We start from the raw sequence: 12,007 nt of genomic DNA on the forward strand, positions 1-12,007 counted from the left end.
TCCCTTTTTCGGGCCAGAATCAGCGTTTTGAAACGTGATTAGTGCAAAACGCCGTTGCGTTCATGCTCACTTCGATAGAAACGCTGATTCAAAACGCCGATCCAAAACGCACAAAAAGGTGCATTTACCATCGGTGCTTCTGACTAATCACGTTTGACGGGGAAGCATAAAACGCAACAGCGTTTCTAAACGTGTTTAGAGTGACGTCATCTAAACGCCTTTCCGGTTCACGTGAAAAAGCGCTGCCGCCCGGCCAGCCAGCTACCCTGGCCTGTGCAGTTTTCCCATGTACTGTGCATACGCATTTTCCCAGCTGCTCTCCCAGGCCAGGCCATCGATCGCCCCAATTTGACCTGCCTCTGCTGAGGTCAGCGAAGCAATCGCAAACGCTCTTTCCAAGGCTCGAAGAAAGTGAGCAGAAACAGTGCTCCCGTGAACGGCGTTGGTGATAAGCACAATCAGGGTATGCAATCATGACTTTCTCACTTTAAAAAATTGTAACTTCTAAAAGAATGCACCAACTGACTTAAAAGTTCACATGCAGCATGGTAAGACATCAGTAATCACTAGGGTAAGACAATAGCTAATTTCTTCTCATTTACTGTTAATTATTAAAGATTAATTACCAAAAAGTCCCCCAAAACCCACGTAATGCGTCAAAAAAAGCGTTTTACAACTTACGTAAAATCAAGATTTGAGGTCCATATTTTAAGTCTACCCCTATGTGTTTGGTATCAAATTAATGGATTTTTTCCTGGCATTGCTTGCATGCAATAAAAAACAGTGGTTCTTTCAGCTGGAGAAAGTTATAAGGTCTGAAGTCCCATCCTCGTAGGAGTGTAATGCTGGCTTATTTTTTGTGACATTGTGACCTTTTAACCCATGCTGTACAGCTATACATGGAGAAACAGCTTATTTTTCTGCTTTTCCTGAAAGTACTGAAGACACACTACAATATGGTGCGCTGTTTGCCAATAAATGTTCAGCCAGTTTTGAGTTTTGAGCCATTTTCAAATGCTGAGGAAAATAAGTGCAGCCGTTTTTCAGTATTTTCAGTGAGGTATATCCTAATTTGACTACTTTAAAGAATCTTTTCCCCTAATTGAATATCCTTGTTTTTTTAACCATGAATTGTACATATGCAGAAATCTATTGTGGAAAATTTTAGCAAATATTTTTACAAATTGCTGAGCATAGAAAAGTGCGATACACGCCCATGTTATACTGCATGAAGGTCATATGATAAGTGTTCAGTGTTCATATTTCAATGCTTGTTCAATTTCTAAAGATATCATAAGCAAAAACATAGTATTTTGGCTTAATATGTCATTGTTTGAGTGTCACAGCTTGGATATCAAGTCAAGTCATCATAAATCTCACATTCATTCTTCTATCTGTGTTTGCAAGTATGAGAATTGATAAAAACACTGTGCACACATTCAAGGTCAAACTGTACAGATAATTTTTTGATGAAAAATATCATATCTTCCAAAGTACCAGCCCTAATTTCATAAAAATTTGTAATAATGGCCACTATATGTCTGTTACCTATTCCTGAAAGTTTCGCCTCTTCACTCTTTGGTAAAAGTGAAATATGATAAAATATGTAAAAGTGGTTTTATTTGAATTCAAAATAATGCCTACACAATTGATCATCCATTTCGAGAAGTGAAAATATGAAATCTATTCATATTTTGTGATATGTCATGGCTATGTGCTGGTGGTGAATGAAAGGGATATTTATCAGGAATATCTAACAGCAATATCAGATGAAAAAAACATTCTCCTTTTTTTTAATGAATTTTTCCAATATATTAGTCATTTCAATGTAATTAGACACCCCTAATTCAAATGCTAATTTATGCGCAGTTTAATGCAAAATTTTGACTCTTTCTTTACATGCAATGAAAATTTGAACACTCAGCTACAACAAACAACAAAAAAAAGCATTTTCACCAAGTTTTTTCATTTTTGCCCTATTACACAATTGCATACCCTGATTGTGCTATTGACCCATTTTGAATCAGCGTTTTGAATCAGCGTTTCAAAACGCTGATTCTGCCTTCGCAAACTGAGCATAAACACACCCTTAGATCCATCCAAGCAGATAGCCGGTAGCGTTATCAAGGCAATTACCCCCCCCCCCCCCCCCCCCCCCCCCGACTAAATACTTTTTAGTAATTAGGTTAGAGTAAAGATCAGGGTTAGGTTTAGGTTTAGAGTTTGGGTTTGGATTAGGATTAGGTTCAGGATTAAGATCAGGGTTAGGGTCAGGGGAAGGGTCTCTGGGGTAACTGTCCAGGGGGTGATTACCCTAGAACTGCCTGCAGTTATGAAATAATGAAATCATGCAATGTTCACTTTACCTTATGCATGTACCTTTACATAGATTGTAACTAGGATCTTGGCACAGGCAGCAAAGCACTAAGGGTTGGAAAATAGTGTGTGTGTGTGTGTGGGAGGGGGGGGGGGGGTTACTGGTAATTAATGACATTTAACATGACTCTCTCACTTCTTTGTGATATTTGTTCATATTTGTTCTTAACAGAAAATTAATATCGACATGACAAATACACCTTTGTAGCACCTGCTTTGCTTTGAAGCTCAGCCATACAAACCTTGAGGTGAGTGACAGGGTTCCTCTTCTGAGTGTGGATGAAACTGGCAAAGAACATGGGGTCTCGAATGAAGAAGATGGGTGTATTGTTGCCCACAAGATCCCAGTTTCCATCTTCAGAGTAGAACTTGACGGCAAAGCCACGAGGGTCCCTAGCAGAGTCGGCAGATCCAGCTTCTCCGCCTAGTGTCAACATATCATGTAAAAAAAAAAGTATACAAAACCTCAAAATTTTTTCTTCCAAAGAAAATTCAAAAAAGTACAATTATATAAGACATAATATCTTATCAATTTTATGTGAGCTGCAGGTGGAATGCGATTAGAGTATGTGACACTTGCCTACACAGAATATGAAGCAGTATTTGGTACCCCAGGGTATCAACGAAAAATTTGCTAATTTCAGGGTTGATGATATTCATACACCAAAATCAGGGAGGTTCAAAATAGGTTGAAAAGAAATCCTTGTGTTTTGTGTATGCATCTTAAAAAGGTGAAAGTAATTATGGAATAAGGGAAGATTTCAGATCCTTTTGTTATGACATAAAGAATTTCAGAGAGCCTCCTGCAGAAACAGGAGCATAATCAAGGCCCCTTGAACAACATCCTCATAATTCTCCCGCACATAGCTCTCCGAATCTACATGTGTGGCGCCCTAATTTTTTTACCTTTAATTCTTGGAATATAAACTTTTGGTTATGAACGCGTGATGTGTTAATGTACGCTTTTAAGCACATTGAATGCCACTGTTCTACCTAGTATTCATAGATCGTACCAAAATCTGTCTTATAATCTCGTGAATAATAGAGAATAATAAAGCTCGGTGGTCTAGTGGAGATGACGCCTGTCTGGTGATCAGGAGGTCGTAGGTTCGAATCCTGCTCGAGTATGCACGCCCATGATTTTTTTATTATGGCTACTACTAAAACACTGATCAATTCAGTGCTTATTTACGTTGACATAGGGCAATTTGTCAATCAGTTGCAATAATAGAGTTATTTTCTAATCTGTGACTTTATATTTGATAAATGGGATTCTTCTGCTAAGCGGCCCAAGGGGGACTTGGGGACACTGCAATCACTTGTGAAAAAACAAAAACAAAAACAAATTCCCGACATCCCCCCCCCCCCCGACAACTTGAGCCACTTCCAAGATGGAGGAAGAAGTAAAGTTCAGCACTTTCACTTGATCTTTGACCTTTTTGGCAAAAAGACTTCTCAGAGAATCTCTATTGGGTAATATATGTATACATCAAGTCAAAAGAGAAAATCCTACAGGCATTGAATAACTATGAGGGAAAAAGTCAAATTTTGAAGAGTTGACCTTGACTGTTGACCCCTGCCCTTTAACCCAATGACCCCCAAATTCCCTAGATAATCACTGCCAGTCAGTACATGCATATATACTATGTTCCATGAAGATACCTTGAACCTTTCCAAGATATGGGGGAAAGAAGTAAAATTGTAACATTTTCACTTAACCTTTGACCGTTGACCTCATGACCTGAAACTCTGACTATAGAATCTTAATTGGGTAGTACTTGTATACATTAAAGGGATGGTACAGTATTGGTGGAGATGAGAATTGGGCTTTTAACTTCTTGCGAGATACCAAGAAAACACTTATGCAGGGCTGCACACTAACCCATTTTTTCTGCCGGTCCAACCTGTCTCTGTCGGACCGGTAAATGCCCCGTTTTAACATTTTTTACCGGTCTGAACAGAAAATTTACCGGTCAACAACGACAACCTAAAAAATAAACTTATTTTCTTGTTTTTTATGGACGCACCCCCCCCCCCACCCATGTACATTTTACAGATTAATTTTTTTTTTTTAAACTTGCATTATCTATTGCACAAGAAATTTTAAAAAAAGATAGGAAAAACTAGAATGTTTGTTTGTGAATTACAGTGTAAAATGATAATGAACAAAATTAGATTGTATCAAATGCGTTTGTGACCTTTTCTAAACATCGGCGCACGAACTTGCTGCGTAACCTGCTCTTGGTGGTCGGTTGGATTGCGACGATTTAATGAATTATTTTCGCCGTGAAATTTTCTGATGCACGCGCTCCAAGGAGTTCTTTATTTTTCTCCCGATAATCTATTCGCTTTTGTGCATGCGTTCTTGAAAGGCACACGACATGCAGGGCCGAATTTGCAATCCTTTTTGCGCCCATTTCCACCCCAAATATTAGCGGGATTGTGACGATTTCATGAATTACTTCGGCTGTAATCTCTTATGATAACGCGCCAAAATGGGTTGAAAAGGTGTCCTTTATTTTTTCCCGATAAACTCTTCGAATTTCGTAAGTGCGTTCTTAAAAAGATGCACCACATGGCCGAATTCATGATACTTTTTGCGCCTATTTCTACCTCAAATAATCAGCGGGATTGTGACGATTTCATAAATTACTTCGGCTGTAATCTTTTATGATAACGCGCCAAAATGGGTTGAAAATGTGTCCTTTATTTTTTCCCGATAAACTCTTCGAATTTCGTAAGTGCGTTCTTAAAAAGATGCACCACATGGCCGAATTCATGATACTTTTTGCGCCTATTTCCACCTCAAATATTAGCGGGATTGTTACGATTTCATAAATTACTTCGGCTGTAATATTTTCTGATGCAAGCGCCAAAAGAGGTTGAAAATGTGTCCTTTATTTTTTCCCGATAAACTTTTCGAATTTCGTAAGTGCGTTCTTAAAAAGATGCACCACATGGCCGAATTCATGATACTTTTTGCGCCTATTTCTACCTCAAATAATCAGCGGGATTGTGACGATTTCATAAATTACTTCGGCTGTAATCTTTTATGATGCACGCGCCAAAAGGGGTTGAAAATGTGTCCTTTATTTTTTCTCGATAAACTCTTCGAATTTCGTAAGTGCGTTCTTAAAGATGTTCCACACAGCCGAATTCATGATGCTTTTTGCGCCTATTTCTACCTCAAATATCAGCGGGATTGTGGCGATTTCATGAATTACTTCGGATGTAATCTTTTGTAATGCACGCACCAGAAGGGTAAAAATGTGTTTTTTATTTTTCTCCCAACAATCTCGTCGCATTTGTGCATGCGTTTTTGATGAACAACACGGCATGCAGGACTGAATTCAAGATCCTTTTTGCGCCTATTATTTCCTCAAATTTCAACGGGATTGCATTGATTTCATGAATTGTTATTCGGCTGTAATCTTTTATGATGCACTCACCAAAATGTTTCCTTTATTTTTTTTTTCTCCTCTATAATCTCTTCGCATTTCGTACATCATAAGCTTTTGAAAGATACGACGCAGCCGGTCGAATTCATGATCCTTTTTGGGACGATTTCTACCTCAAATATGTAAGCGGGACTGCCATGATTTCACGATTTTTTTTTCTCCCTGTATTATCTCTTCACATTTTGTGCATGCGTTCTTAAAAAGTTCACGGAAGGGCCGATTTCGTGATCCTTTTTTGCGCCTATCTTCATTATGAGACCATTCTGAGCGAATGAAAATATTCATTTGTGAAATGACTGTGTAAAATGAAAATAAACGCAATCAGATCCATTTACTGTATCGCTGAATATCGAATGTGTTTTTACTTTTTCTAAAAATCGACACTAGTAAATTAGTTCTAACATAACTGCCACGCTGCAGCGAAGCCGGGATCGGATCGATCTTGCGTTAAAAATCATGAGTAAAATGACCCAGAAATGCGTGCGCTTCTATCAATGCTTCTTGTCTGGCATGACCGCTGATCACAAGCAAACGAAAAGCAGTTACACTGTACATGCTTTGCATGTATTGCATTGCATGCAGTGCGTGAGCAGCGCTAAATGCGCAAGCTAGCGCGAATAACTGGTCGACTGCTAGTGCTCAAAACTAATCCCGTTTACTGTACAAATTGCACCAGTAGACATAAACGAAAACTTGCGTAAAACTTGTTGAACAGTGCGATATCTTGCATTCTGTTTCTCCCTGATCGGGGCTGCTCTTTTTCTTTCTACTGACCCCACCAATGTTTTGTTTTGTTTTGTTTTTTTACTGGTCATGTCGGACCGGTAACTTGTGGATTTCCTGAAAAGTTACCGGTTCGACAGTGACTTTTACCGGGCTTTGACCGTCGGACCGGCGCCAGTGTGCAGCCCTGACTTATGATATAGTACAGAGCATACCATTTTAAGAGGAATTCAAAGTTTATTTGATGAAAATCGGGTTTGGAATGACTGAAACATCCAAAAACAAAGTAAAACAAAGCAATTGTAATAAAGTGTGGGTCCCACACTTTATTGGAATTGCTCTTTTTTCTGGATATCTCAGCCATTTAAAAACCAATTTTCATCAAATAAATGTTGAATTCCTCATAGAGTTACATGCTCCTTCATATTTCACAAGAGGTTTCTCATTATTTCACCAAAAAAAATGTTAGAAACCTGAAATTAGGTCTCAACCAAAACTGTACGATCTGTTTAAGTTTCAAGACAATATCTTCAGGCATTGCATAGATATGGGGGAAAAAGTGTAATTTTCAGCATTTGACCTTGACCTTTTGACCACTGACCTCAAGCATGTGCACTCAAAAGTTGATAGGCTCAACTTCACCCCCTCATACACATACATGCCAAGTTTCATTAGGATATTTTAAAAGGTTTTATAGTTACGCTGTCCACAAAATTTGATTACGGACGGATGGACAACCTAAAAACATACATGCCTCCGGCACCACTTCGTGACAGAGGCATAAAAAACTAGAAATATCACTTAAGGTGATTAATACCCCCCGCCCCGTGACGACAGTCTTACCCAAGGAATGATCTTTCCTTGATCTTCTGCCATTTAAATGCCATTACCATGGCAACGCAGCTTCCGACACATCCGAAAAATATGTCTTGCACATCTTCCCACCAAGACTATTGTGTGTGCCACATTTCATAAGCTTTTGTCAAAAACTGAGGAAGTAGTTCAATCCACAAGATCTTTCCTTGATCTTCCACCATTAATATGCCGTTACCATGGCAACACAGCTTCCGACACGTCCAAAAAATATGTCTTGCAAATCTTCCCACCAAGACCAATGTGTGTGCCACATTTCATGAGCTTCAGTCGAATAAAGAGGAAGTAGTTCAATCCGCAAGATCTTTCCTTGATCTTCTGCCATTTATATGCCGTTACCATGGCAACGCAGCTTCCGACACGTCCGAAAAATATGTCTTCCACATCTTCCCACCAAGATCAAGGTGTGTGCCACATTTCATAAGCTTTGGTCAAAAAACTGAGGAAGTAGTTAAATCCGCAAGATCTTTCCTTGATCTTCTGCCATTAATATGCCGTTACCATGGCAACGTACTTTCGGGTACTGTCAAAAAATGCGTCTTGCACATCTACAACCAAAGGCACACATCTGTACCAAGTTTCATGGAAATTGGGCAAAAACTGAGGAAGTAGTTTGCAACACAAAATTTTCCATCATTTTGGCTCATAATATGTGAGCTGTTACCATGGCAACATACTTTATGTCACTGTCATGAAATGTGTCATGCTGACCTATATCCTAAGACAAACATTCAATATGAATTCCATGAGAATTGGAAGAACACTGATGAAGCAGTTTTTCCATGAAGCATTTTGCCCTATATTTTACCAATAACATGCCGTTACCATGGCAACGCACTTTTTGCCACTGCGGAAATATGTGTCTTGCACATTAACATATTCAGATGAACATCTGTACCTAATTTCATAAAAATTGATCAAAAACTGTGGGAGGAGTTCGCGACGCAAGATTTGTACCCATTTTTGCCCATAATATGCCGTTACCATGGCAACGTACTTTTGGGTACTGTCAAAAAATACGTCTTGCACATCTACAACCCAAGGCACACATCTGTGCCAAGTTTTATGGGAATCGGTTGAAAACTGAGGAAGTAGTTCGCGACGCAAGATTTGCAACGGACCGACCGCCCGACCGACCGCCCGACCGACCGCCCGACCGACCGCCCGACCGCCCGACCGCCCGACCGTCCGCTGATTCCTATATACCCCCTTCAAACTTCGTTTGGCGGGGGTATAAAAAATACAGACAAAAGAACTGCAAATTAGCTCACCTGAGCTGTTCAGCTAGGAGAGCTTAAAGCTTATAAAATTCAGCTGATACAATACCAGATAATCTTCACTATGATTTAAAGTCATGCAACACATGCACCACTTTCTCTCTCACATGGCAGCCTTCATTGATCTATGATTCTCTCTTGAAGTATTGGTTACAAAATACATTCATGTACAATGTACACACAAGAGTACCCACAAAACACTACGGCTAAAAGATTACCCTGGCACCTGTACATCCTTTCTTGGCATCCTTCCAAATGATGCATCAGCATATTATCAACAAAACAATATAAGAGGGAGAAATAAACCGGCGTACTTTTCCTCTTTATAATAATAGGTTTTTTGTTATAACAGCAGTTACAACAATCAAGCTCAGGTCCAAAGTACTGCCGATGTCAGGCAAATCATGCAAATTTCTTTATTACATAGGGACTACGTGCAGACGTTACATCACTGCATAACAAGGGTTGTGAGTACGTGCCTGTTTTTTATTTGTAGGTATCAGCATGGAGCTACTAGCTCCATGGTATCAGTAAAGATTATCCTTGGATGCACCACGCGGTGGAGCTACCGTAGCTCCATGGATGCACAGACTATTTCCTCATTACAGCTATCATTAGATTAAGCCATGAGTACATGAAATCTGTACAATTAACTCTTGTAAGAAATGGATAGGTATTGAAGAATAATGTGGAGAACAAATCTATATTTGTGCAAGATTTGTATCTCATTAAGAAAGAAATAATATGAAGCTAAACAAGGAAAAGTAGAAATTACGCGGTGCGTAATATATGTCCCCGCCGGAAGTAGCATTTTGTAGCAAAATGTGCAATGTAGGTAAAAAATCAAGGTCAAAGGTCAAAGAAGTCAAAGGTCAAAATTATGTGTAAAAGGTTTGAAGCCCTCACCTAGTGCCATCACATAAAGCAAATAGAATCGAAATCGGGTTAGAAATGGCGAAGGAGTAGCATTTTATAGCCAATGTACAATACAGGTCAAAAATCAAGGTCAAAGGTCAAAGAAGGCAAAGGTCAAAATTCTGTGTAAAGTTTTGAAGCCCTCACCTAGTGCCATCACATAAAGCAAACGGAATCGAAATCGGGTTAGAAATGGCGAAGGAGTAGCATTTTGTAGCCAATGTACAATACAGGTCAAAAATCAAGGTCAAAGGTCAAAGAAGGCAAAGGTCAAAATTCTGTGTAAAGTTTTGAAGCCCTCACCTAGTGCCATCACATAAAGCAAACGGAATCGAAATCGGGTTAGAAATGGCGAAGGAGTAGCATTTTGTAGCCAATGTACAATACAGGTCAAAAATCAAGGTCAAAGGTCAAAGAAGGCAAAGGTCAAAATTCTGTGTAGAAGTTTTGAAGCCCTCACCTAGTGCCATCACATAAAGCAAACGGAATCGAAATCGGGTTAGAAATGGCGAAGGAGTAGCATTTTGTAGCAAAATGTACAATATAGGTCAAAAATCAAGGTCAAAGGTCAAAGAAGGCAAACGTCAAAATTCTGTGTAGAAGTTTTGAAGCCCTCACCTAGTGCCATCACATAAAGCAAACGGAATCGAAATCAGGTTAGAAATGGCGAAGGAGTAGCATTTTGTAGCAAAATGTACAATATAGGTCAAAAATCAAGGTCAAAGGTCAAAGAAGGCAAAGGTCAAAATTCTGTGTAGAAGTTTTGAAGCCCTCACATAGTGCCATCACATAAAGCAAACGGAATCGAAATCAGGTTAGAAATGGCGAAGGAGTAGCATTTTGTAGCAAAATGTACAATATAGGTCAAAGGTCAAGGTCAAAGGTCACAACTGAAAATCTGTGTAGAAGTTTCAAAGCTCCCATGTAGTGCTATCATATAAAGCAAACAGAATCAAAATTGGCTCATAAATGACAGAGAAGTAGCAAATTGAAGATTTTGATCACACACGGACGCACACACGGACACACGGACACACACACGTACGGAGCCCGTTTCATAGTCCCCTGCTCGAACTCGTTCGGCGGGGACAACAATTCAAAACAGCAATGTAAAAAAATATGTATCATAAACATATACGCTGATTTTATTACTTTTTATTTCAGTTTCGTAAATTCAACTGTACTTCTTAATCATTACGGAGCCCTGGATCTCCACAGTAGCATTAGGGGTGACGGGGACCAGAGTATCCTCTGTCATTTAATCCTCGTTAGCCATAGGCATAGAAGTGCATATTACAGTCCACTGGTATTTTAGGTACGGGCACAGGAGAGACTGCTGGCACTTTAAGAGGAATAAATTCAAATGTAAGCATGGATTAAGTAGATGCAGCAATAGTTGTAGAGAAAGTTAATAAAATAATTTCAAGAAAAATCAGTCAATCAGTTGAAAAGTTATGAATCCTAAGATTTTGGTGCTGCTATTGCTGGATGAGAAGTGTACAACATTTTGTGGCGTCACCTATGGAAAATGACAAAAGGAAATTATAAGAAATTAGAAATTTCGCTATGGCGACTGGTATGCCTCCGCCATAATGCATGGTTCTCCTAATAGGTCTATATAGTATACCCGGTAAGTACAATGTCTTGACAATGTGTGATGCCAGTTTCACATAATTGGCAAAATATCAAAATAACAGGTTTGTCTCAAATGTGTAGTAATTCTTAAAGGTATGGAGTGTAACTTCAGTTTTAAATAGTAAAATTTTAGCATTTTAACCTAGCCTTTGACCCTTGACCTTTGACCCTATGATCCTAAAATTCCCAAGAGAATCACTGTCAGGTAGAACATGCTAAATATGTACTACAAGGTTGTAAGTTACATGATACCTTGAGTCACTTCCGATACATGGAGGAAAAAGTGAATTTTAGCACTTTCCCTTTACCTTTGACCTTTGACCTCATGGCAAGAAACTTTCCAGAGGATCTCTTTTGAGTAATACATGTATCATATTAAGTTTCAAGACAAATCCTGCGGGCATTGCATAAAAATGAGGGAAATAGTGAAATTTTGAGGAGTTGACCTTGAATTGACCCGACATTCGATTCATGACCACCCATCCCCCCCCCCCCATTCCCTAGATAATCACTGCCAGTCAGTTCATGCCCACACTAAGTTCCGTGAAGATACCTCAAACCATTTGCGAGATATGGAGAAAAAAGTGAAATTTTGACATTTTCACTTGACCTATGACCTTTCACCTCATAAACCAACACTCTCTCTGGAGAATCTTTATTTGGTAGTACATGTATATACTACACAAAGTTTCACGAAAATACTTTCAGGCATTGCAAAGATATGGGGGAAATAGTAAAATTTTGAGCATT

The 12,007-nt window shown here is 39.1% G+C and overlaps 1 protein-coding gene and 1 non-coding gene across 2 annotated transcripts in view; one reads left to right on the forward strand and one right to left on the reverse strand.

Annotated features, from left to right (window-relative positions):
- Positions 1–12,007, reverse strand: part of LOC139731430 (catalase-like) — a 96,303-nt gene that overhangs the window by 46,113 nt on the left and 38,183 nt on the right. The window contains exon 4 of the mRNA XM_071642313.1: positions 2,619–2,800. Within this exon, the coding sequence (XP_071498414.1) occupies positions 2,619–2,800 (182 nt within the window). The remainder of the gene's footprint in view (positions 1–2,618; positions 2,801–12,007) is intronic.
- Positions 3,432–3,504, forward strand: Trnat-ggu (transfer RNA threonine (anticodon GGU)). Its single transcript has one exon. It is a non-coding gene; the product is annotated as a tRNA-Thr (tRNA).

This window comes from Diadema antillarum, unplaced genomic scaffold (genome assembly GCF_040938485.1).
Source record: "Diadema antillarum isolate AM-2024a unplaced genomic scaffold, OU_Dant_1.0 seq00000371_RagTag, whole genome shotgun sequence".
NCBI lineage: Eukaryota > Metazoa > Echinodermata > Echinoidea > Diadematoida > Diadematidae > Diadema > Diadema antillarum.